Source organism: Taudactylus pleione, unplaced genomic scaffold, assembly GCF_031769625.1.
Source record: "Taudactylus pleione unplaced genomic scaffold, aTauple2 ptg000377l, whole genome shotgun sequence".
NCBI lineage: Eukaryota > Metazoa > Chordata > Amphibia > Anura > Myobatrachidae > Taudactylus > Taudactylus pleione.
Window position 1 is genome coordinate 85,220 of NW_028284778.1, and position 27,437 is coordinate 112,656.

At 48.2% G+C, this 27,437-nt stretch overlaps 1 protein-coding gene across 1 annotated transcript; it reads left to right on the forward strand.

Annotated features, from left to right (window-relative positions):
- The first annotated feature begins 1,729 nt into the window (after window positions 1-1,729).
- LOC148507964 (uncharacterized) lies at window positions 1,730-26,863 on the forward strand. Its single transcript, XM_088445150.1, has 5 exons — window positions 1,730-1,831; window positions 12,795-12,883; window positions 21,666-21,777; window positions 24,891-25,952; window positions 26,399-26,863. Exons 2-5 carry the CDS (start codon window positions 12,860-12,862, stop codon window positions 26,512-26,514), a joined length of 1,314 nt encoding a protein of 437 aa, XP_088301276.1. The 5' UTR covers window positions 1,730-1,831; window positions 12,795-12,859; the 3' UTR covers window positions 26,515-26,863.
- The last annotated feature ends 574 nt before the right edge of the window (window positions 26,864-27,437 follow it).

The window sequence follows — 27,437 nt, forward strand, 5'->3', positions numbered from 1 at the left end:
GACCGCAATGAGTAGTGGTCTGCCCTACACGGTTTACAAACACCAGCGGCGGCTGTGTTTGTTATAGCAGCCAATGAGAGTCAGACAGACTCTCATTGGCTGCTGCGTCGTCCACGGAGGGAGCCGGCAGGAGCTCACTCATGAGCTCCGCCTTCCGGCTCCCCCCGCAGTAGATGATGGGAGAGACGTCATGACGAGCGTGCCGGCAGGAGCTGGCAGCGGCGGTCGTCAGCAGGAGCAGGGATCAGGTAAGTTGTGTTTTTTTGGGGGGGGGTTTTGTGTGGGGGGCACTATATAGGGGGGGGCGCTACTTGAGGCACTATATAAGGGAAGGTGGCCACTACTGGGGGCACCTTATGGGGGGTCGGGGGGGGGCGCTACTGGAAGCACTGTATAGGGGAGGGTGGCCGCTACTGGGGGCACTGTATAGGGGGAACTACTACTGGGGGGCAATGCATAGGGGGGACCACTACTGGGGGGGCACTACAGAGGGGGGATTACTACTGGGGTCACTGCATAGGGGGACTACTACTGGGGACACTGCATAGGGGAACTACTATTGGGGACACTGCATAGGGGGACCACTACTGGGGACACTGCATAGGGGGGCCCAAAGCATATTCTTGCACCCGGGCACACCACTCTCTAGTTTCGCCACTGTGTGAATGTAAGTCAGGTTTAGGACACGCCTCTCTGATGTAGCCGCACACGTCCACTTTACCGCCGCGCTCATTGCTGTTGCTTTCACAATCTCCCTAAAAAGCTTTTTCAAATGTAGGCCAGCATGACTTTAACCAAGTGCTCTATTTTCTTCTGTATTCATAAGCGGGGGCCTCTCTGTTGTATAAGAAAGCAGATAGTGCCACAGCAGGGCATAGAGCTGGGGCCTGTGCTGTAAGTGCAGGCATAACAGCAGTGTCGCCCAGCCTGAGGACTATGGGCCCCATTTATCAACAAAAGTAAACACTGGCGGAATTTTTCGCTTAGTGTCACTGTGTGTCCAGAGAAGTCTTCCTCCTCTGCCGGGGCCGGGAGTCTTGTGTGATGCGCATGTGCTTGACACGGGCACTGGGCAGTGCCAGGAAGGCTTCGCTGAAGCCACAATGGCAGCGGAGGGTCCCCATTTCCATCAATGGGAACCGCATCGCTTGATGGGGATAACGATGCCAGGACAAGCAGTATTAATCTTAGATTACCGCTGTTTGTTCATTTCAGAAAGGGTGACTTGATAACCCCTTTAGCGACCACTACAGTGTAGGTCCCCTCCTCCCATTGTGATGGTAGGTAGGCATGACCACTGGTGGGTTGACCGCCGATTATGGGATCAGTAATTAACATTGGTGGGTTAACCGTAGGTTTTGCAGTAGGTGGGTCAACATCGATGGCATGGTACTATCGATGGTGTGTGTGTGTGTTATTGATGATTTGTAACCATTGAGGCTCAGCTGGCCAATCAGTGAACTGGATGGGGGTTAGTGTTAGGGTTAGTGGTGTTGGTCAGTGCAGCAGCGTCTGTAGCCAAACTGCCCGTGTATGGGGGGGGGGACAGTAGCTGCACTGTCCCGGCCTAGGCCAGCGGCGGCCATTCACTCAGCACCAGTCTGTACTGTGCAGGAGGACGTGGCTAGTAACCGGCCCGGCAGCCCCGATATAAATTATACCGGCAGTGGTCACTAGAGTAACATATGAATCCGGTACTAGTGTCCTCACTGCATACCCGCGGCGGCCATTTTTTTGTAGTCTCCAGAAAAGGTTTGCATGGGCTTAGTAACGTCCATAGTCTAACTCGAGTCCCGACCCAGAGACAGCTGCGGTAGAGGCTGCTAACAGGGTGAGAAGCTGCAGTGAGCGTGATCTCGGGTAGGGTGCAGTGACTGAGGGTGTGCACGGTGTGGAGTTCGGTGATAGTCAGCACGTGTAGGGTGCAGCGAGGGTGAGCACGGTTGGGGTGCAGCGAGGGTGAGCATGGGTGGGGTGCAGTGAGGGTGAGCACGGGTGGGGTGCAGTGAGGGTGTGCCCAGGGTGGGGTGCAGTGACTGAGGGTGGGGTACAGTGAGGGTGGTAACGGGTAGGGTGCAATGAAGATGTTGCAGGTGTGAGGAGTGAATGGAAAGGGGAAGGAGATGTGATAACTGGAGGAGTGTTAGGAGGATTTCTCAGAGTTTCTACATGTTATAGCCGTGTGCATGTATGTGTGATGTGTTCTGTCATGGGTGACTATACAGGTCATACTTGATGCCAAATCTCCCTCGTTGTCAGGGAGACTCCCTGAAAGAGCAGCAATCTCCCTGTCTCCTTGAAGAGTCTAGCAATCTCCCTCATTTCATCCTTACCCCCATTATGAAGCTGTTATATTAAAAACAGAGATATGTACATTCAAATGGGATCATTAGTGTTATTTCCTTGCATTGGTTATTATAAGACACAAAGGGGTAGATGTATTATAGCGGCAGTTACCGTGCCGCTATAACGCTTCCCGCTTCGGCTCTTTACCGAACATCTCATCGGCCGGAGAGGGGGAGCGTTAACTACCCCCTCTGGCGCTACCCGTTAGAGACAGCAGCGCATTAGCCTAGTGCTTATGCGCTGTGTCTCAGTCGCTGCCGGCTCCACTGAGCATGCGCGGGATCTCGCAAGTATCGCGAGATCCCCGCGTGCAGCCCTGGAGCCGGCAGCAGCCCCAGCAGGGACAGCGCTGTCCCTGCTGTGGGGATAGGCTAGCGCCAGGCTGTCGATAACGACAGCTACAGCCGGCCGAACAGTCATGCGGTATGACCGTTCGTACATGGCCCTGCAGCTCGGCGCTGCTATCTTGTAGATAGCATCGCCGATAATGACAGAGGCCCCTGTCATTTACCGCCCAGACCCCCGATCATACATCGGGGAGAAGCGGTATCAGCGCACATAACGTGTATTAGTGTGTTTTCTTTTCATCAACAAACGGATCTTACTAACTGCTTTTGGGCTGGTTTACATTTGGATGTAATGTCAGGTTTAGGACACGCCTCTCAGATTTATCAGTACACGCCCACTGTAACGCGCTCATAGGTGCTTTTTCAAAAGTAGGCAAGTATGATACAGGTTGTGCTGGTGATTGCTGTATATGTACGTGTGAATATGCTGGGAGTGTGATGTAATTGTCTGGTATAGTGATCACTTATGCTGGGCATACACTACCATTATCAGGGTGATCCGCCCGATATCCACGTGGATCGCCCCGATAATTGCAGCATGTGTGCCGTCTGGCATGCCAGATTGTCCCGCATGCCCGTCCAATGCAATATTTATGAGTTAAAATGTCGGCCACATTGGGCAGGGTATGCTCAGCCGCGACACACAGACATTTCCCATGGAAGGAACAGGGAAATGTGTCCTCCCCACGGGGGGCGGAGCGCAGATGTCGGGGCTAATACACTGTGAGATATCTCGCAGTGTATGCCGCGGTGCTGGCAGGCTGCCAGATAAAATACCTGTCGGTCTGACGCATTTTGTCTGGACGTGTATGCCCAGCTTAAGGTGCAGGGTGCTGATCAGTGAGGGGGGCATATTTCAGTTTTGAAGGGCAAAATTTTAGACGTCGTATATCGCTAAAGCTATTGTAGGGATACATTACGTATAACATTTTGCTCTCCAAAATTGAACTATGCCCCCCTCACTGATCAGCACCCTGCACCTAGAGTGATCCCTGGGTATGTGATTGGTTATCTGCCTGTAAGTAGGCTGGGTGTCGGGTGTGATTGCTGTACATGTGCTGTATAACGTCTGGGTGTGTTATGTGATTGCTGTACATGTGCTGTATAACGTCTGGGTGTGTTATGTGATTGCTGTACATGTGCTGTATAATGTCTGGGTGTGTTATGTGACTGCTGTACATGTGCTGTATAATGTCTGGGTGTGTTATGTGATTGCTGTATAATGTCTGGGTGTGTTATGTGATTGCTGTATAATGTCTGGGTGTGTTATGTGATTGCTGTATAATGTCTGGGTGTGTTATGTGATTGCTGTACATGTGCTGTATAACGTCTGGGTGTGTTATGTGAGTGCTGTACATGTGCTGTATAATGTCTGGGTGTGTTATGTGATTGCTGTACATGTGCTGTATAACGTCTGGGTGTGTTATGTGATTGCTGTACATGTGCTGTATAATGTCTGGGTGTGTTATGTGATTGCTGTACATGTGCTGTATAATGTCTGGGTGTGTTATGTGATTGCTGTACATGTGCTGTATAACGTCTGGGTGTGTTATGTGATTGCTGTACGTGTGCTGTATAACGTCTGGGTGTGTTATGTGATTGCTGTATAACGTCTGGGTGTGTTATGTGATTGCTGTACGTGTGCTGTATAACGTCTGGGTGTGTTATGTGATTGCTGTACGTGTGCTGCATAACGTCTGGGTGTGTTATGTGATTGCTGTATAATGTCTGGGTGTGTTATGTGATTGCTGTACGTGTGCTGTATAACGTCTGGGTGTGTTATGTGATTGCTGTACATGTGCTGCATAACGTCTGGGTGTGTTATGTGATTGCTGTACATGTGCTGTATAAAGTCTGGGTGTGTTATGTGATTGCTGTATAATTGTTGGGTGTGTTATGTGATTGCTGTACATGTGCTGTATAATGTCTGGGTGTGTTATGTGATTGCTGTACATGTGCTGTATAATGTCTGGGTGTGTTATGTGATTGCTGTACGTGTGCTGTATAATGTCTGGGTGTGTTATGTGATTGCTGTACGTGTGCTGTATAACGTCTGGGTGTATTATGTGATTGCGTCATACTTGCCAACTCCCCCTCATTGTCAGGGAGACTCCCTGAAATAAGCAGCAATCTCCCTGTCGCCCTGAAGAGCTAACCAGTCTCCCTGATGGCACCTTACCTCCATTATGAAGCAGTTATATATAAAGAAAAAAAACATATAATTTCCCTGCATTGGGTAAAGGGCACAATGATCCCTATGGCTACATGTATTATATGAAAAGTATCAGTGAGTTTTCATCAACATATAGATTTTACTAACTGGTTTTGGGCTGGTTTACATTTGGATGTAAGGTAATGTTATGACACGCCCCTCAGATGTAGCAGTACACGCCCACTGTAACGTGCGCTCCTAGGTGTTACTTTCCCAATCTCCCTGAAATGCTTTTTCAAAAGTAGGCAGCTATGGATTGTGTTTCTGCATAAGCTGCTGATGTTGGTTTTGCCTTTAAACTAATTGCCGCATGAAATCTAGTAATGATGGTGCCGGCTGCCGCAAATCGCAGCTGTTATTTGTGGCCCCAATACAGAGATCCGTCTGGACAGTAGTTCCAATCAGCCGGCAGATTAATACCCTAAAAATATTATGCATGTAATGTCATGTTCTACGTGCTATGTTATAACATTGGCCCTCATTCAGAGCCGTACGCTCTGAGCAGAGCGCACGCTCTGAATGAGGGCCGCCCTCCATGAAAATGGAGCGTCCTCCTGGACGCTCGTATAGCTGTGGGTCACCACCCACAGCCTATACGAGCGTGCATTTTGATGGCCGCGATGGTCGTGACCATCGCGACCATCGAAACTGCGAGCCGGAGCCTGCGGTTGAGGTTTTCAACCGCAAGCTCCGGAGTGATTTTGGCTCTATCAGAGCCAAAATCACTCCCACTGACATCACTAGTGATGTCAGTGGGCCGGCTTCTGGCGGGAGGCGTTCCCGTGGGAACGCCCCCGTCAGGGAGGCACGCCCACCAAAGGGGGCGTGCTGTCAATCAACATCGACAGCACGCCCCCTTTGATCAGACACAACGAGCGAAGGACTTTCCTTCGCTCGTCGCGTCTGGCGCATGCGCACGACGGAGCTCCCTCCGTCGTGCGCATGCTCAGTGCATAACAACGACCCACTTGCGAGCTGACAGCCGCTCGCGAGTGGGTCTGAATCAGGCCCATTGTCCTTTGGCGGGTGAAAGTATAAATGAGTGATGGTATTGTCTGGCCATTATCAGTATATTATTGCTCTGTATCTCCAGGAGTGTGCTCATTCCTTACTGCAAGATATCAATAAAGCATCACATAATACTATTAGTCCTATTAGCTGTGAGCATTATAATCAGTGTGGGGTACTGCGTTGACGAATCGGCACACTTCGTGAGATAACGGGGGGACTATTGCTGAGGAATGGGGTTATCCTACTACAGTAAATACACCTGCTAGACTGAGCTGCCTTCAGACAGACCTATTTCTACTTCAGGGTCCATAGGGTATCCACAGGATACCTTGGGGTATAGGTGTGACGTCAGTCGCAGGGCACCAAAGAGTTAAGCTTTCAGCCTCCCAGGATGCACTAGGTCCCCCTCCTATACCCCGCCCCCGGGCCAAGGCACCTCAGTTTAGTTTGGTGCCCGGCCGGCGTCGGGTGCACCTGTCGGAGTGGGGGCTAGAAGAGCCCCTGAAGCTTTATTCAGTGCAGCTGTGGCTGCACATCTGGATGTCTTCCCTACACCCCCGCCGGTACCAGAACGCCGGTACCGATCCGGGGATGCTGGTGAGCATCTGGGGTCACAGCTAGCGGTGACCCCAGATGTTCCGGACCATGGCCGGATCCAAGGGGGACAAAGGTAAGCAGCGGGGTCCCGCGGTGGGTCCCCGCTGGTCACATGGTCCTAAGTCCCCAGGCAGGGGGCTCCCTGGGGACTGGCTGCAGCGTGGAGCCAGGCGACCAACCTGCGCTTTCCACTACCCCCTGGGACAGCGGACCGCAGCAGAGCGGTAGCGCTGCGGCGTCCCAGGGGTTAAATGCATGCCAGGGGAGCGCGCCTTCCCTGTCTCACAGCCGGCGCCTCCCCCGCTGCACACAGCCCTCTCTGCACTGTGCTGACTGGTCCTGTGTCAGCGCTCCTCCCCCAGGCCAGCTTCTCTCTGCTCCTCGGCGGCCATCTTCTCTGCAACGCATGGTGAACGCTGCTGGAAGCCTGGAAGGAAGCATCGTGGTCTGGGTCCCCCCGCATACCTCTCCTCCGCTGTGGCTCAGGTCTGTGTATGCAGCGTTGTGTCCTACCAGGCCCTGTGTCTGTGTAGTTGAGTGATCAGTGCAGTTAGTGCAGGAATTGTTATTTCTCTGCATTGTATGTGACTGTGCTAGCGCTGCTGCCTGTAACTTTATCTTCTCAAAACTGTCAGCTTTATTACTGTCCCTGTTCTTTCTGCTAAAGCCCTTGCAGTGCGGTGCTGCAGGGTGCTCTCTCGCCTATTTAATACTTAATTGGTGAGAGAGGTCACATACGTGGTGCCATCATGTCTGAAAGTGATTTTCCCCTCCGGCTACAGTGTACCACGTGCAAAGTACCGTTAGCGGAGGGGGAGGGTAGCGCGGAGGGCCTTTGCCGGCAGTGTTTGTCCATGGCGCGGCCTATTACGGTTACAGCACCGGTACAGGAGCCGCCCTGGGCTTGTTTCGCTCAGGCATTAACAGCTTTAGTGGGCCAGTTAGCTCCGCAGCCCGCGTTTACTCCGATGAGTTTGTCCCAGCAGTCTGTGGTGTCGTCACCCATGCAGGGGTTCCCACGACAATTGGTGGTACCCCACAGTCTCCCTATTTCCCCGCTCCCGGGTTCTCAGGAGCCAGCGTGGGTTAACTCCCTGACGAGTTCTGTACAGCACTTGTCGGATGTGTTGCAAGGGGAGTCTGTGATGCGGCCTCATAAAAGGCCGGTGGCGTCTCTGTCCGCTCCTTATGAGGATGACGAAGGGACGTCTGATGATGGGGAGATTCTGGATCCTTACGATCAGGAACCTCTCCATACTAAGGACGCTTATGCTAAGTCCAAAGTATATATTCCGGGACTTATTCGGGCGGTCCGCACAGCCTTGGTGATTGAGGACGAAGTTCCCCCAGCGGCTAAATCTAAGTATGCCTTTTTCAAAGATGTGAAGGGCGATGCCACAGTCTTTCCTCTTTCGGGTCAGTTGGTGGACCATTTAGAGGAGGCGTGGAAACAACCTGGCAAAAGATACCAGCCGCATAGACGCCTGGCGGTGGCTTATCCGTTCGCGGATAATTATTTTGCTAAGTGGGAATCCCCTCCACAGGTGGATTCTCACGTGACCCGTCTTGTCCGTAGTGCCACATTGCCGATGCCATCCAGGTCCTCCCTTAAGGATGCTACGGACCGCAAGGTAGAAATCTGCCTGAAGTCCGCTTATTCCCTTGCAGGGGGGGCAGCACGGCCGGCTATGGCCATTTGCTGGGTTGCCAGAGCGATGGAGCGCTGGGCGGATTCATTAGAGGCTTCTTTTGAATCCGACTGTCCGGCCGAACAGGCGAAGTTGATTGGCAATCTCCGTGATTCGGCCACCTACATCAACGAGGCGGCTCTAGACATTAGTACTCTGGTGTCTAGAATTTCTTCAGCAGCTGTAGCTGCTCGTCGCACCTTGTGGCTGCGATCCTGGAAGGCGGACGCAGATTCCAAGAAAGGTCTGGAAGCGTTGCCGTTTACCGGAGAAGTTCTCTTCGGTCCGGATCTGGATAAGATTGTGGCCACGCTGGCGGCAGCCAAATCCGCTTGTCTCCCGTCAGCCGCTGCTCCTTCTGGTTCTGGACCATCGTCCTTTCGGTCATCTAGGGCCCAGGGCAGGCCCAAACCACAGTCGTTTCCTCGACAGGCTGGTCCTATGAAATTGGTCAAGCCCCGGAAGCAGGCATGGAGTACCAGACGTCCGGCCCCCAAGCCAGATGACAAGCCTGCGGCCTGACGGTCCGGGCCTCCCTTTGGGGGATCCCAGGGTGGGAGGCCGCCTGCTACAGTTCGCCCAGTGTTGGTCAACCACTACGATAGACACTTGGGTTCTGGAGGTGGTTTCCCACGGATACGCCCTCTCCTTCCGGCACAGACCCCCGGCTCGATTCTTCACCACGGGTCTACCATCAGACCGGAACAGGGCTACGGAACTGCGGAAGGTATTGCACACTATGCTCCAGGCTGGAGTTATAGTGCCTGTGCCATTCTCCCAGAGGGGCCAGGGTTTCTATTCAAATCTATTTTTGGTACAGAAACCCAATGGGTCATATCGTCCGATTCTCAACCTCAAAGCACTCAACAAGTCTTTGCGGGTCCCGAAGTTTCGGATGGAGACCCTACGGTCCATCATTCTGGCGCTGGAAACTGGGGACTACATGGTGTCATTGGACATACAGGACGCTTACCTGCATGTCCCTATTCTTTTGCGCCATCAACAGTTCCTCAGGTTTGCAATCCGCAGCGACCACTTCCAGTTTCGGGCGTTACCTTTTGGCCTGGCGACAGCACCACGTGTTTTCACCAAGGTGATGGCGGTCATGGCGGCTTCTCTGCGGCTGCAGGGAGTCCGCATGTTGCCGTATTTGGACGACCTGTTATTGGTGGCAGGATCTCCAGAGCTCCTGTTACGCCACTTGGACCTGACCATTGCACTGCTGCAACGGCACGGCTGGCTAATCAACTGGCAGAAGTCCACTCTAATCCCGTCTCGGAGGATTCTGCATCTTGGAGCCTTATTGGACTCGGGACAGCAAAGGATCTTCGTGACGGAGGACAAGATCTCTGCTTTACAGTCAAGGGTGCGCAGTTGTCTGCACAGCCGCCGGGTGTCCTTACACTCGGCGATGAGGTTACTGGGCTCCATGGTGTCGGTGTTCGACATGGTGGAATACGCCCAGTTTCACTCCAGACCTCTGCAGCACCTGATCCTGTCCAAGTGGAACGGGCTGCCTCAGTCTCTGAAGTCCCAGATGATTGTGTTCACCCCGGAGGTTCGCCTGTCCCTTGCGTGGCGGTTACAGACGACCCACCTCAACAAGGGACGTCCGTTCTGGGTTCCAAATTGGGTCCTGTTGACAACGGACGCCAGTCTTCGGGGCTGAGGAGCAGTTTCGGGTCCACACTTGTTCCAGGGCAGGTGGACGCCGACAGAAGCGGAGCTTCCAATAAATATCTTGGAACTCCGTGCGGTCTTCAATGCTCTCCAGCAGGCACAGCGGTTTCTCCAGGGTCACCCGGTGCAGGTCCAGTCGGACAACGCTACCACCGTGGCCTACATAAACAGGCAAGGAGGAACTCGCAGTCGGGCGGCTCTCGTAGAGGTCTCTCGGATCCTGGTTTGGGCGGAGCGCAATCTTCCGGCCATATCAGCGGTCTTCATCCCGGGAGTGCTAAATTGGGAGGCGGACTTTCTAAGTCGCCAGGACGTTCATCCGGGGGAATGGTCCCTGCACTCGGACGTTTTTCAACTACTGGTGGACAGGTGGGTTCTTCCAGAAATCGACCTCATGGCGTCCCGGCACAACAACAAGTTGCCGGTGTACGGGTCTCGCACAAGAGACGAAGGGGCGTCTCTGGTGGATGCTCTGTCCGTCCGGTGGACGTTCCGGTTCCCTCCGGTCTCCCTTCTTCCACGGGTAATCCGGAAATTCAAACAGGAAGGAGGGACGCTCCTGTTGATAGCTCCCGCGTGGCCCAGACGGCACTGGTTCTCAGACCTTCAGGGTCTGTCCGTGGACAGTCCTCTGCGGTTGCCGCTACGACCGGACCTTCTGTCTCAGGGTCCTTGCCTTCACCCGGACCTGACTCGGCTGTCTTTGACGGCGTGGCTGTTGAGACGGCCATGCTGAGGTCCCGGGGGTTTTCCAGCTCTGTGGTGCGTACCATGTTACGAGCTCGGAAACCGTCTTCCGCGAGGATATACCATCGCGTGTGGCATACGTTCGTCCAGTGGTGTCGACCGAGAGGTTATGCACCGCTGGAGTTTCGTCTGTCTCGGATTCTCGCCTTCCTGCAAGCGGGACTAGATCATGGGCTTCGCCTTGCTTCTTTGAAGGTACAGGTTTCGGCCCTATCTGGTTTCACCGTAGGATTGCTACAATCCCGGATGTGCGCACCTTTATGCACCTTTATGCAGGGTGTTCTCCGCATTCAGCCGCCCTTTGTTCCACCTGTGGCGCCTTGGGATTTGGCTGTGGTCCTGAGGGCTCTCCAAGGACCGCCGTTTGAACCACTGGGCTCAGTGGATCTTAAATGGCTAACAGCTAAGACTGTTTTCCTTCTGGCCATAGCTTCGGCCAGACGTGTTTCTGAGTTAGGGGCTCTTTCTTGTAGACCCCCTTTCTTGGTTTTTCATGGGAACAGGGCAGTGCTCCGCACTCGGCCCGAGTTTCTTCCCAAAGTTGCTTCCCAGTTTCATGTTAACGAGGAAATAGTTGTTCCGACCTTTAACTCACCGGGTCTTTCCGTGGGTGAGGCCTCTTTGGATGTTGTGCGGGCCTTAAGGACTTATGTTGACCGCACTTCTTCGTTTAGGAAGTCGGACGCTTTGTTTGTCCTCTATGGCTTCCGTAAAAAGGGTTGGCCTGCTTCAAAGCAAACTTTGGCAGCCTGGATCCGTATGGCTATTTCTGAAGCTTATCTTCATGAAGGCCTACCGGTCCCTCCTTCTCTGAAGGCTCATTCCACTAGGTCTGTGGGTCCTTCGTGGGCAGCTCGACGTGGTGCCTCGGCAGTTCAGATCTGCAAGGCTGCTACGTGGTCCTCTGTCCATACCTTCGTGAGGTATTACAGGTTTGACACCTTCGCCTCTCAGGATGCTTCCTTCGGGCGGCAGATTCTCCTTTCTGCACAGGAGCGTCCCCACCCTTAAAGGATACTGCTTTGGGACATCCCCAAGGTATCCTGTGGATACCCTATGGATCCTGAAGTAGAAAATATGAGATATGGTAAGAACTTACCCTTGTTATCTCTATTTTTACGAAGTCCATAGGGTTCCACAGGACTCCCGCCCTGTCGCACCTGTGCTGCAGATGGGCTTTGCTCTGGTCACCGGTTTTCCGTCTCCCTCTGGTGAGAATGTGATTCTTGTATGTGTCCAGATCTTTGTTCTCTCTCTTCCTTCTCCTCCTCCGGCCTATGGCTTGGTAACTAACTGAGGTGCCTTGGCCCGGGAGCGGGGTATAGGAGGGGGACCTAGTGCATCCTGGGAGGCTGAAAGCTTAACTCTTTGGTGCCCTGCGACTGACGTCACCCCTATACCCCAAGGTATCCTGTGGAACCCTATGGACTTCGTAGAAATAGAGATAACAAGGGTAAGTTCTTACCATATCTCATATTTTACCCTATGCTAATATAGATTTGGATATAATCAAGTTTTTAATTATAACAATTTAATGGGGCAAACACATAGGCCCTCATTCAGACCCACTCGCGAGCGTCTGTCCGCTCGCAAGTGGGTCGATGGTCCGCACTGCGCATGCGCACGACGGAGGGAGCTCCGTCGTGCGCATGCACGAGACCCGACGAGCGAAGGACTTTCCTTCGCTCGGAGTGTCTCATCTTTGGGGGCGTGCTGTCGATGTTGACTGACAGCACGCCCCCTTTGGTGGGTGTGCCGGGGGCGTGCCTGCCAGACGGAGGCGTTCCCAAGGGAACGCCTACCGTCTGAAGCCGGCCCCACTGACATCACTAGTGATGTCAGTGGGAGTGATTTTGGCTCTGATAGAGCCAAAATCACTCCTGGCCTTGCGGTTGAAAAACTCAACCGCAGGCTTTTGCTCTCAGTTTCGATGGTCGCGATGGTCAAGACCATCGCGGCCATCATCCTGCACGCTCGTATATGCTGTGGGTGGTGACCCACAGCTATACGAGCGTCCAGGAGGATGCTCCATAGTAATGGAGGTGGGCCCTGATTCAGAGCGAGCGCTCTGGTCAGAGCGTCCAGCTCTGAATCAGGGCCATAGTCACAATATCTGTGCTCCTTATTCTTTGTTTTACGTGTGTGGTTATTGTCATCTATTTGCAGAGGGATTAAGCTGTGAGAAGGGCACAAAGACAATAACCAGAAGACAATCCTATAGAGACGCCGTCATGGAAATATTAAGAATATACAAGGTCAGAAATTAAATGATGCTTATTAAAATAAATTTTAGTGATTATCCATCTAGTGAATAGAACATTGAGAGAGTTTGTGAGTGTCACAGTGACATCACTATTATCTCTTACTAACACAGGGAGGTGAGGGAGTCTGGGAGTGTCAAAGTGACATCACTGTTATCTTTATTACTAACACAGGGACCTGACTGGGAAGGTGAGGGGGTCTGGGAGTGTCACAGTGACATCACTATTATCTCTATTACTAACACAGGGACCTGACTGGGGAGGTGAGGGAGTCTGGGAGTGTCACAGTGACATCACTACTATCTCTATTACTAACACAGGGACCTGACTGGGGAGGTGAGGGAGTCTGGGAGTGTCACAGTGACATCACTACTATCTCTATTACTAACACAGGGACCTGACTGGGGAGGTGAGGGAGTGTCACAGTGACATCACTACTATCTCTATTACTAACACAGGGACCTGACTGGGGAGGTGAGGGAGTCTGGGAGTGTTACATAAAATTATACATAAAAAGAAATGAATCCGATCAATGTCTAGTGTGATTAACCAAGCTGCTGTAATTAAAAATTGTAGGGGAGATTCTTGCAATATATTCCATGACACAGATCAGTCCGGGGTTAGGAACTAAACTCCAAAGTGCCGATGTGAGGTGGAAAAGGATGGTAAATCATAAGTAGAGCATCTGAAATGTAGCAGCGAGATTCAAGATATCCCCTGTGCCTTAACGCGTTTCTCCGGGACTTTTCTCCCGGTTTCATCAGAAGGAGGGTATAAGTGCTTTGCAGTGTTATATCAGGTATATATAGGGCCTATAATCACACCCCTTTATCTTAATAAATTAGTGCACGCCTGTATCACTTGAGTCTCTTAATACACTAAGGTATAAGGCAAGGCATTTTTTTTAATAAAAGGTTAAACAAATCAAGCATAGAAATATTAAGAAAAAGAAGAAATTATATATAAAAATATTCAAACAAATTTAAATAATATATATAATAATATACATAAAAATATAAAAGGAGACCAAATTTGTCTCTAACCAAATATACTTGTTTATTTACATGACACTGGTAGGAATGCAAAATATAGATATTGGATCCAGTATTATCATAATTTTATTATGCTGAACCCTCCGCTTCTACACACCCACAATATAAATGATTAATGTGTGTGGATTAATAAATGTGCAAAAGCAGATGATTCAGCAAAGACGAAACATGCTATTATATACCAGGGACATAGCTATGTATGACAGGGAAAGAATAACTACATCTTAATGTTCTTATTATGTTTCCCTATGAAAGGGAAAAGATTGTATGTCACATAAAGAAAAAGAAACGGATAGATATCCAATTCATAGATACTAAATCCATGAATTGGATATAGACCAACCACTGTAATAGCCAAAACATTCTGAGGGAGAGATTCAGAAATCCAATTCTATTGTCTCATTGTGCATAACGTGAATCCAGTATGCTTCTCTTGCGCATAATCTACTATATCTATCGCCTCCCCTCTGTGTAGATTCAATCTTCTCTACTATTGTTGCTTTAAGAAGTTCTGGAGCAGCGTCATGTACTTCCGAGAAGTGACGTGATAAACTGTGATTTTGGAGTCTTCTTTTTATGTTTCTAAAGTGTTCAAGATATCTAATTTTGAATTTCCTAGTAGTGCGTCCAATGTATTGTTTTTTGCAAGGATACGTGAGCAAATAAATCACATATTCTGTTTCGCAATTTACAAAAGTCTTAATTTGGTGTATTTCACCCGTGACTTCACAAAGAAAAGAATTGGCCCTATTAGTTATAAACGTACATGTTATGCACCTTTTATGATTACACCTGAAACATCTCACCGGTTTTGGAGCCCAAGGTAATATTGGTAATATCTGATTAGATGCCACATCGGTTTGTCTTTTAAAATGGCTAGGGGCTAGTTTGACTGGTAGATTATCCGCCTTTTTAAAAATCACAGTTGGTTGATTACTTAATTCCTGCTTCAGGATTGGATCTAGTTGTAAAAGATGAAAATTTCTCCTAAGGATAGCTTTAATTTGATAAGAGGCACTATTTTGTTTAGATACAAACACAATTGATTTCAATCTTCTTAGCTGTCCTTTTGGAATATTATCCAACCACACTTTTTGATGGTTGCTACTATATTCAAGATAAGTATTACAATCTACATCCTTATGGCAAGTAGAAGTAACTATTTTGTCATCTATAATTTCTAATGTTATATCCAAAAAATGAATACATTTAGAGTGAATAGTGCTCGTGAATGTGAGATTGAAAGTGTTGATATTTAAGTGCTCTACAAATCTGATGGCTGACTGGTGATCCCCTCTCCAAACAAAAAATAAATCATCTATATATGTAGCGTAGAGGACCAGGTTCGCACCGAAACCGCCATCCCACACATGGCGTTGCTCAAAGACACCCATGTAGATGTTGGCGTAACTCGGTGCGAACCTGGTCCCCATCGCTGTCCCAAGAACCTGTAAATAAAAAGTGTTGTCAAATAAGAAAAAATTGTGAATGAGGATGAATTGAATTGACATCAAAATAAATTTTCGCTGTGGCTCTGAGATCCCCGAGTCTTCCACGAGACTCTTCTCTACTGCTATCAGACCCAGCCATTGGCTGTGCACATACTGGAGCCTTACTTTGGAGGTAGTCTGGCTGTCAGCTCACTTTGAGGGAGACTGTGGACATAACGGACATTACTTCGGGCCCCGGCGGCCAGCCACAGCATTGTCACTGACACCGCAGGAGAAGTTTTGGGAGACTGTCACAGAGACATCATCTCTGGTAGAGGTGAGCAGCACGGACCCCAGAGGGAATTATTTATATTATATTATATATATATTACAAAAGTCCAGGAATGATGATGTTCGTCCATGTAAGATGACGTTTAGCCTCTTTCTGAGTTCCGTTTTTTTGGAGGGAAAAATCCGAACTCAACGTGCAAACTCGAACCTATCCGAGCCTGCACATCCCTAATAATAACAAATATCAACATATGCAGTGTTCGCAAATACGCGCTATAGCGCGTATTTTACCCGGGATTAAGTAGTGGGGACTCACTTTTAAAAAGAAGCCGGGGACGCGCTGTGCTGTGGCCAATCCCTGACAGCTGGCTGCAGCACAGCGCGTCCCCCTGAGAAGGACACAACGCTGTCTGTTATAGCAGCCAATGAGAGTCAGACTCTCACTGGCTGCTGCTGTGGAAAGCCGTGCTGGGATCAAGTGTCTGATCCCAGCTTCGGCACAACATCCGTGCCCGGCGCTGGGACAGTGGGTGTGTTCCCAGCGCCGGGTAAGCCACCGCGGCGGGTACCTGGTGAAGGAACCGACTGGTCCCTTCCACCAGCGTCGGCAGTAAAGTGGCGGCGGGAGAAGCTTGGCTCCGGGCGCAAGCTAAGCGGAGTTCGCTGCCCGGAAGCCAAGTAGCGGCGGCGGTTGTTTGGCACTGGCAGCGAGCTTTTGGCCAGTGGTCCAGCAGCCAATAGGCAGACGTGACAAGCCAATCGCGGCTTGCCGCATCATAGCCCCGCCCACTCGCGGCGTTTTGAATAGACGCCACTGAGCGGGAACGTTCAGTCCGGCGGCGGGAGGGAGGAGTGAAGACAAGAGAAAAGCGGCGCGGCAACAGTTCCGGTGGCCGCGCAAGAGGCCAGAAGACGGCGTTATCAAGAAGGAAGAGGCGGTGCCGCTGGCCAGGATGGGCCAGCGGCAGAAGAATGAAGCTGAGCACCGAAGAGGACTGCGGGGGTGGAAAGAAAAAGAGCTAACGAAGCTCCCCCCCGCAGCCTCTTCCACCGTACGGGCAGGCGGCATTGGGCCACCGTTATTTAACCCATCTCGAAACCACTAGGGTTGTCGGGCACTAGGCCTGTGGGATACATTCAGGCAATAGGCCTATGGCAATATAAGTGGGCACAAGGCCTAGGGTACATAGGGGGCATTAGACCCCATTGAAGGTATAAGTGACTTGGGTATTAGGCCCAGGTCAGTAAAGGGCAAATAAGTGGGCCAATACTGGGGGCAATGCATAGGGGGGGTTAATACTGGGGGCACTGCATAGGGGGGTATTAATACTGGGGGCAATGCATATGGGGGACTACTACTAGTGGCAATGCATAGGGGGACTACTGCTGGGGGCAATGCATAGGGGGGGATTAATACTGGGGGCAATGCATAGGGGGATTACTACTGGGGGTAATGCATAGGGGGGATTACTACTGGGGGCAATGCATAGGGGGGGACTACTACTAGTGGCAATGCATAGGGGGGGACTACTACTGGGGGCAATTCATAGGGGGACTAGTGCTGGGGGCAATGCATAGAGGGACTAAAGGGCATTAATGTGCGGCATAATGTGTAAAGGGCATTAATGTGCGGCATAATGTGTAAAGGCCGGGCATGGCTGTGTGGCATCATTTGTAAGGGGTTAGGGGAGGTCTGAGAGGCATATGGGGAGCTCTAAAGCATAAATTATGATGGGACCCAGAAATGGTCAGGTAGGACCCTCATTTTTTTAGTGCAAATTGTTTTTATTAAATTCAACAAAATATAGATAATACATTCATTCAAAAAACAGTGACAAATCTATCACTAAATAGAAACTCAGAGCACCGTCAGAGCCACTGGAAAAAACATCTAACATATTACCTATTATCAAATAGTCAATCACAAAAATCAAACATACAAAAACAATAATAGTTTCCAACACATTATGAAAATAAAAACAAAAAGACATCAGGACAAAGGGAAGAAAGGAGGGGAGATTCAGGGAAGGGGGAAAAAAAAAAGGGGGGGGGGAGGAAGTACTCACGTTCAATCCAAAGGTATAAATACATATTTACATAAACCTATTAAACCTAAAATAGATATAGGGTTAAGTTACAGATCAGCCAAAATAGCAGCTAAGGAAGAACATAATCCAACACCCTGAGAATAAAAAAAATTATAAAAATAGCCGTAAAATTTAGGAGGGAAAGCAGGAAAGAATAGCCTTAAAGGTAGCAGAATCCTTAAAATCTAACCAACGACACCAGGTATCTCGAAAGGACTCATAACCCCCGTCAGCAGATGTCAGTATTTCATCCATATAGAAATCTACCCTGTTGAACCAATCCATCACTGTTGGAGGAGAAGAGGAACGCCATCTCACTGGGATAACAGCTTTAGCTGCATTATTCAAATGACACAGCAGGGACTTCTTATATTTTGAGAAGGGTCTGGACGATAGATGGAACAACCAAAATAAGGGATCTGTAGGGACTGCTTCTCCCAATATTTTTGCAGAGAGAGTAAGAACCTCCTTCCAAAAAGGTTGGAGGATGGGGCATTGCCACCAAATATGGAGAGGGTTACCCGGGGCACTGGAACACCTCCAACAGATATTAGGCACACCTATCGCCATTTTAGAGAGTGTGTCCGGACATCTGTACCAACGGGAAAGAACTTATATTGGGTCTCTACGACACTAACATTAGAAGAACATGCATGGGCTAATTTAAATATTTTTTCCCACTTAGCTTCGCCCAGATCTTCTCCAATTTCACGGTCCCAGACTTTTGTGAAACTAGGCAAGGTCAGACTAGAGTCTGCTGACAAAAAATTATATATTAGAGAAATAGTGTGTGTCAGCTGAGCCAGCACATAGTCGTTCAAAGGGAGTAAGAGGTAGGCGAAGAACTGAAAAAGGAGCAAGCGAGCCTATAAAATGGTGCACCTGAAAATAGCGCCAATGTTCCCGTAATGGGAGGTTCCATTTCTCCTGTATTTCATCAAAGGGAATAAAACTGCCACCCCTCATCAGCTGTCCGATTCTAAAGAGTCCTACCCCAACCCAGGAATGAAAAGCTTTACCATCAGTGCCCGGGGGGAATTGTTCATTGAAAAGAAATGACATGAATGAAGAATGAGGTGAAGAGATCGAGGGAGACCGTCTCAGAGTTTTCCAGCAATTTGAAGTAGGACCAATAGTAGGATGAGAAGAACTGGGGAGGGAGGGAAGCCACGGAGCTATTGATATAGAAATCCCTAGTGCCTGGTTTTCAATTTGCACCCATTGTTTAGTGGAGTCTGTCCTGGACCACTCTAAAATTCTATGAAGAAGACAGGCCCGGTAGCAACCTCGAATATTACAGAGACGTAGCCCTCCTCTATCTTTATGACGGAACAAGATATCTAACTTCAAACGAGGCCTACTACCTCCCCAGACAAATTGCCTAATCAGCGTTTGGACCTCAAGAAACCAACTAGATGGTAGCCTAATAGGTAAGGTCTGCAACAGGTACAGAATCCTGGGGAGAGAGTTCATTTTTAGAACCCCTAACCTCCCGAACCACGAGAAGGGCCTGGACCCCCACGAATGTAGTTCAGAGCGTATTTTATTTAGTAGGGGAGAGAAATTGGTCTCAAATAAACGAGAAAGGTCCCTAGTAATTATAACACCCAGATATTTCAATTGAGAAGTATGCCAGGCAAATGGAAACGTCGCTTTAAGGCCTGCTACCATCTGAGGAGGTGCCGTAATATTCAAGGCAACCGACTTAGAGTAGTTGACCTTAAAATTAGAGAGGTCTCCAAAGATCTTAAATTCATCAACTAAGTTTGGTAACGAGATAACGGGATTCGTAATCGTGGCCAGTAAGTCATCGGCGAAAAGAGCTAATTTATATTCACCATTACTTAGTCGAAAACATGATATGTCTGGGTTCAACCTGATTGACCTTGCCAGGGCTTCCATACAGAGAATGAAAATAAGAGGAGAAAGAGAACAGCCCTGTCTAGTCCCATTATTAATAGAAAAAGAATCAGAAAGGGAGCCATTGACTCTAACCCGAGCAGAGGGGAAATGGTAGAGGGCAAGAATGCGTTGAAAGCAGGCAGGACCCAGACCCAGATGGCCCAGCACCCCTGACATGAAGCTCCAATCTATTCTGTCAAACGCCTTCTCAGCATCTGTAGACAACAAAATAGCTGGAGCATCCGTATTTGAGATGTGGTGTATTAGTGCTATAATTTTGGAGGTATTGTCCCTAGCTTCCCGTCCAGGAACAAATCCTACTTGGTCATTGTGAATGAGAGAAGGTAGGAAGTGTTTTAATCTATTGGCAAGAAGCTTAGCGAATAGTTTAAGATCGACGTTAAGCAGGGAGATTGGACGGTAGCTGGGACAAAGGGAGGGGTCCTTGTCGTCTTTGGGGATAACCGTTATGTGAGCCTCTAGGATTGGCGAGAAAAGGGGGTCTCAGACGATACAGTATTGAAGGCCTGCAGAAGTATAGGAGCTATTTTATCTCTAAAGGCCTTATAATAATTGATAGTGAAGCCATCTGGGCCCGGGCTTTTCCCTGATGGGGTGGATTTAATTACCTCCTCCAATTCAAGTAGAGTGAAAGGCTTTTCTAGTTCTTCCCTGGCAAGGTCAGCAAGCTTAGGGAACCCGATTCTAGAAAGGTACTCCTCGATGGCTCGTTTCTTCCCATTAGTGTCAGGGTAGGTCAAGGGGGGTGGGAGATTATACAATGAGGAGTAATAAGAGCAGAAAGCTCCTGCAATCTGGCCAGTATCATGGAAGACCCGACCTCCCTCATCTGTAATAGAGAAGATAAAAGAACGAGCTCTTTGAGACCTCAGGGCTCTAGCCAGCATTTTGCCGGGTTTGTTACCCCACCTATAGTACCTACTACGGCACTTCCTAAATGAATATTTAACTTTATCCAAAAGGAGCTTATTTAGTGTTGTTCGAGTTTTGACTAGATCAACGAAGACAGCAGATGAGAGGGAAGACTTGTGTGCTATCTCCAAAGCCTGTATCTGCTTCAGTAGCCCCTCCACTTGGCCCGCCCTTTGTTTTTTTTAAAAAGAGCCCAATTGAATGCATTTGCCCCTTATAACGCATTTATGAGCTTCCCAAACAGTAAGGCTTGAGACGTCAGGAGTAATATTACAGTCTAGGTAAACAGGACCCTCATTTTTTTAAAGTGGAGGGTCCCTGGGACATATTTTGTCACTCAGCGCGATCACTGCATATGTAAGATATATTGATATTTGTTATTATTTCCATTAAACACACACAAAAAAAAACAAATATAACACATTGCTCCCCACAGAAAAAAAAACATTGGCTGGCCCCCACAGAAGAAAAAACCACATTGCTCTCCATGAAAACAAATCGCATTGCTCCCACATAAAAGTTAAATAATTTTTTTTTTGCCTCTACCTGTCCCTCATCAGCTGGGGGTGCACACAGTGCAGAGCTGTGAGCAGTGTGTAGTTGGGCTGGCTGGCATGCGCCTGGCTGGCTTGTTGGGCAGGCGGTCTGGCTGGCAATGCGGCTTGTGTGACCTATGATGTCACGCCGCTAAGTCTGCATAGGTCACGGCCCAGGCGCACCTGAGCCTCCAAGAACAGCTCAGCGTTGCCCAGTCCGCAGTACAGTAAAGGCGGATCTGACCGTGCTGACCCTGTGGCACATTTGACAACCGTTCGTGGCACTCTAGTGTGCCTCGGCACATCGGTTGAAAACGCTGCTCTAGGAAGAAACCTGCAGAAAAATCTCAACAAATACACAGAGATTGCAATAGCAGATAGGAGCATCAAGTAGATAGAAATTAGGGTTTCATTATATACCAAAGTGACTTTCACTGTATAAACGTAGACCAGCTGTGTGTGTCTAATACACTGATCTTCTGTTTATTCTGAGTTACTGATAATCCACATTATTATTGTGTTTTATTGTTTTGTGGGTTATTTAGGGTGAAGAACTGACTAATATAAAAGAAGGAAATGTCGATGGAGAAGAAGAGACGTCTGTGATGTGTGATCAGCAGTGTAAGGAGGAGGAAATCCCTACAGCTATCAGCACAGGTGAGTAATAATCACTAAGTACAGAACAGTCACATATTCTCCTTGTTCTGTCACTACAGCCATCTGTTATCCTACACCCTCCACTGTCACTACAGCCATCTCTTATCCTACACCCTCCTCTGTCACTACAGCCATCTCTTAGCCTACACCCTCCTCTGTCACTACAGCACTCTCTTATCCTACACCCTCCTCTGTCACTACAGCAATCTCTTATCCTACACCCTCCTCTGTCACTACAGCCATCTCTTATCCTACACCTTCCTCTGTCACTACAGCCATCTCTTATCCTACACCCTCCTCTGTCACTACAGCAACCTCTTATCCTACACCCTCCTCTGTCACTACAGCAATCTCTTATCCTACACCCTCCTCTGTCACTACAGCATCTCTTATCCTACACTCTCCTCTGTCACTACAGCCATCTCTTATCCTACACCCTCCTCTGTCACTACAGCCATCTCTTATCCTACACCCACCTCTGTCACTACAGCAACCTCTTATCCTACACCCTCCTCTGTCACTACAGCCATCTCTTATCCTACACCCTCCTCTGTCACTACAGCCATCTCTTATCCTACACCCTCCTCTGTCACTACAGCCATCTCTTATCCTACAACCTCCTCTGTCACTACAGCCATCTCTTATCCTACACCCTCCTCTGTCACTACAGCCATCTCTTATCCTACACCCTCCTCTGTCACTACAGCCATCTCTTATCCTACACCCTCCTCTGTCACTACAGCATTCTCTTATCCTACACCCTCCTCTGTCACTACAGCACTCTCTTATCCTACACCCTCCTCTGTCACTACAGCCATCTCTTATCCTACACCCTCCTCTGTCACTACAGCCATCTCTTATCCTACACCCTCCTCTGTCACTACAGCACTCTCTTATCCTACACCCTCCTCTGTCACTACAGCAATCTCTTATCCTACACCCTCCTCTGTCACTACAGCAATCTCTTATCCTACACCCTCCTCTGTCACTACAGCAATCTCTTATCCTACACCCTCCTCTGTCACTACAGCCATCTCTTATCCTACACCCTCCTCTGTAACTACAGCCATCTCTTATCCTACACCCTCCTCTGTCACTACAGACTAATGAGGAAAAGTATCTGCCGAGTGAGGGAGTCAGGAGCTATCAGCCCCTATTATACTCCTGCTCTCCCCCTCACATAATGTTACTGTGTGTTACCAGCCCAGAGATCTGACCAGTCTCCTCCCCACACTCTCTGGTGTATCTCATACATCAGGAGCCATCAGCCCCTATTATACTCCTGCTCTCCTCCTCACATCATGTCACTGTGTGTTACCAGCCCAGAGACCTGACCAGTTTCCTGTTCTTTGTATACTACCAGCCTCCCCACACTCTGGTGATCCTCCTATCAGTACAAGTGACATCGCCATAGAGATTCCATCACTAATCATTGGGATGATACCCTGTGTGACATTACCCATTATCCTCCCTGTGCAGTATCACATGTGAACACCCATTATCTCCCTTTTGTAATAATTCCTCAGTATGTTACATGGAGGCTTTGTACTCATATTCACATATATTAGTGTAATTTATACAAGATTGAGGTTAGTAGTGCATTAGGCTTTATTACACGGGTACAGGAGCAGTGGCTGGAGGAACAGGAATAGGTAATAATAAAGAGATAAATGATAATGTAACAAGTTTCCGGCGGGTGTGGTAAAATTTCTCGACATTTAGAATGCGCACGGCATCTGTTCACTCACCAGTGGTTCTATCACCAGCACTTCCCAACCCTGTGTGACACTGGCCCGCGGGTGGGGACGGCTTTTTTTTTAGTGGGGCGCTGCCATAAGGGCAGAGAGCATTTCAGCGCTTACAAATCGGGCAGGCCGCAGTGACCCGTTAAAACAGCCTAACGGAAACACTAATTTTGATAAATGCAGCCGATACTGGCAGATGTCCACGGCAACAGGGATTCTGGAATAAACAGAAGGATAAAGCAGAGACCAGCTTCTGGTAATGTAGAGTCAGTGATCTGCCGAGTATATAACAGCCAGACACATGTGCAGGTCATTAGCTGGGACCACACCATAAGATTAGCTGATAACTGGATGTCTCACAAAAACACCAGCAGAGCAGCCCCCCCTGGTGAACATGGGGTACTGCCGCCAGTGCTGCAAACAGATTCAATACATGACGTAGTGTTTCATTCTCAGTATGTGTATGCTAAGACTGCAGTACCAAAGCAATATCCACACACAGCACACACTTCACACAGACTCTACCACCCAGGGCACAGGGATCTATAACCACCAGCTCCTATCCAGTCTTTGCTCATAGGTACTTTGTTCTGTTGCTTCCTTTGCTCTGAATTGTCTCTATATCCTGCTCTGCCCTTTATCTCTCACCCAGGTGTGCCCTGCTCCATTCTCCTGCTCTATCCTCATACAGCCCCCCCACCTCTCACTCTGTGCCATCTCCTCCTGTGCCCTACTCCTCTGTCCCATCACTGCCCTTCCTCTCGGGATTTGTCAGCATGCAGTTGAGAAACAAACATATAGATGTGTCCCCAGTGGACGTCCATGCACAATATGACGTGAGATGCCCGGCGCAACTGAGACACTACGCAGTTAAGGCACAACAGAACTTGGCGTGGGGTTGAAAGCCGCGGCCGCTGTACACAGATAAAGACTCAGTCGCACCAAGAGGCACATATGTCGCGCACACCAGTGATCATGGTCAGGATACACTAGCAATGTAGTTTTGTCGCTGATTTGTGTTTTAATTATGTGGAATAAGATTCACTTTTAAAGCAATAAAGACGCTGGAGTTGCACAGGACCTGGTTTACTGAGAGGCGCTATTTGGTGTGACTGTAGCAGCAGTAATAAAGGACACATCTGTATAGAGGCTGCTGCCCTGTGTTTGTGGGTTTGTTTGCTACTTAGTGTCAGCTGCAAAACTTCCATTGTAATAAGTTTTTAGTTTTACCAAATAATTTTCTTTAATTGACTAATAATTTACACGAGGGAGCATTTTTATTATATTATCTATTACTATACATTTATTTCCAGCACAAGGACGTAATAGCAGGAGCACCTCTGATGGATATCCCATTTTGTTTTTCAGATTTGAAAATAGAAGATGAGAACATCACAGAAAATTCTCCTGGAGAAAACCCCCTTACCCTAAATATGCATGGCGTACGTCACAGTGCTGATGTGTCACCTGATCCCTCTGATAATGAGGAATGTTCTACTGATGACTCTGATTTCGCTTCATGTAGTACAAGTCGCAAAGTTTTTTCCTGTTCTGAATGTGATAAATGTTTTCTATATAAGTCGCTCTTAGTTAAACATGAGAGAACTCACACAGGTGAGCGGCCGTTTCCATGCTCAGAGTGTGGGAAATGTTTTGCACAAAAATCACATCTTGTTACACATCAGAGAACTCACACAGGTGTTAAGCCATTTCCATGTTCTGAATGTGGGAAATGTTATGCACATAAATCAAGACTTATTGTGCATCAGAGACATCATACAGGTGAGAAGCCATTTCCATGTTCTGAGTGTGGGGAATGTTTTGCAAATAAATCATGGCTTGCTATACATCAGACAATTCACACAGGTGTGAATCCGTTTCCATGCTCTGAGTGCGGGAAATGTTTGACAACGAAATCAGCTCTTATTGCACATCAGCGAACTCACACAGGAGAGAAACCATTTCCATGTTCTGAGTGCGGGAAATGTTTGACAACGAAATACGCTCTTGTTGCACATCAGAGAACTCATACAGGAGAGAAACCATTTCCATGTTTCGAGTGTGAGAAATGTTTTACATTGAAAGCAGATCTTCTTAAACATCAGAGAACTCACACGGGTGAGAAGCCGTTTCCATGCTCTGAGTGTGGGAAATATTTTGCACAAAAAAAGGATCTTCGTAGACATCAGAGAACTCACACGGGTGAGAAGCCGTTTCCATGCTCTGAGTGTGGAAAATGTTTTGCACAAAAAACCCATCTTCGTTCGCATCAGAGAACTCACACAGGCGAGCAGCCGTTTCCATGTCCTGAACGTGGCAAATGTTTTTCCATGAAATCAAAACTTAATACACATCAGCTAAGCCACAAAAGTGAGAAACAATTTTCATGTTCTGACTGTGAGAAATGTTATACACAGAAATCTCATCTTGTTAGACACCAGAAAATCCACACACACAAGAGGGATGCAATATCTGTGAGATGATGGACCTAAAACAGGCTGGCTGCAAATAAAAGTTAGCATACATATATGATATACTCTATCTTATATTGTCATCACTGATTTATTGGGGTTACGCAATATATTGACAAGCAATAATCTAATTATTATCCACAAAGGCGTAGTATGTGTCATTAACCTAAGACTCTTGACAGATTGCTCGAGTACAATGTATTGTAGATCCTCTAATTCTATTAGTTTGATTTGTGGGATATAGTTGATATTATTCATTTTGTCATCTGTACCTAACTTACTGAGAGTTGTTTTTTTTTTTTTTTTTTTTTACAAAGCTACGAAATTATGAGGCCAAAGTGCAAATGCAAATTTGATATTTGGCTATTTTTTTTAATATATGTTTTTCTATGAAATCAAAACTTTATAGACATCAGCTAAGCCACACAGGTGAGAAACAATTTCCATGTTCTGAGTGTGAGAAATGGTATACACAGAAATCTCATCTTGTTAGACACCAGAAAAACCACACACAAGAGTAATGCGATATCAGTGAGATGATGGACATAAAACAGGATGGCTGCAAATAAGTTGCCATATATATGATATACTTTATCTTATATTGTCATCACTTATTGGAGCTACACAATATATTTATTATTCACAAAGGCATAATATGTGTACTTTACATAAGACTCAGACTGTTTGTGTGGAATGTATTGTAGACCATCTTATTCTATTAGTGTGATCCATGGGATCTAGTTGAGATGATTAATTCCGTCTCCTGTTCCTATCTCATCGAGAGTAATTTTTTTTTTTTTTTTTTACGAAGTTCTGAAAATGAGGCTAAAATGCAAATGCAATTTTATTATATATGGCTATTTTTCTAATATATGTGCTCTCAATTATATATGGCTATTTTTATAAATTGACAGTAAGTACATTGTTAGACACATAATGTAAATAATTGTGCTCCTTATGGGAGGGTCTTACGGATCTGGGCAATCCTAGCTGAATATGAATAAGGGAAATTTACCCTTGTATGTGAAAAAAATAATTTGTTTTACAAGTTGTTTAGGCTATAGGGCTTATTTATGAGGAGGGGGTTTGTGGGTGGGCATTTCAGTGTAATAAAAGGTTGTACCCCTGCTCAGGGGCAGATTGGGCTAACGGGACAGCGGGAAAGTCCCCGCTGGGGCCGGTCCCATCTCCCCTCTGGCCGCTTTACACTGACCGCCGGCTGCTCGAAAGGCCTCTACCGCGATCGGAGCTCAGCTCCGATCAGGCAGCAGTCATGAATGAGCTCCTACACATGCGCAAAAGCTCATTCAGCAGTAGCATGTGAAATGGCCGCAGGAGGGCTGCTGCAGCAGCTCCTCCCAATGACCATTGCGAAGCACGTGAGTGCCACCTCACGGCTCCACCTCCGAGTCCTTCAGCCACCACGTCCACCAGCGCAGGAGCC

Excerpts from the sequence above, each read along its gene's own strand:
- LOC148507964 (XM_088445150.1), top strand. The coding sequence starts at position 12,860 with ATGGAAATATTAAGAATATACAAG. Across the intron at positions 21,778-24,890 it reads CCCTACAGCTATCAGCACAG|ATTTGAAAATAGAAGATGAG; the intron begins GTGAGTAATAAT and ends TTTGTTTTTCAG. Across the intron at positions 25,953-26,398 it reads TACACAGAAATCTCATCTTG|ATAGACATCAGCTAAGCCAC; the intron begins TTAGACACCAGA and ends AATCAAAACTTT.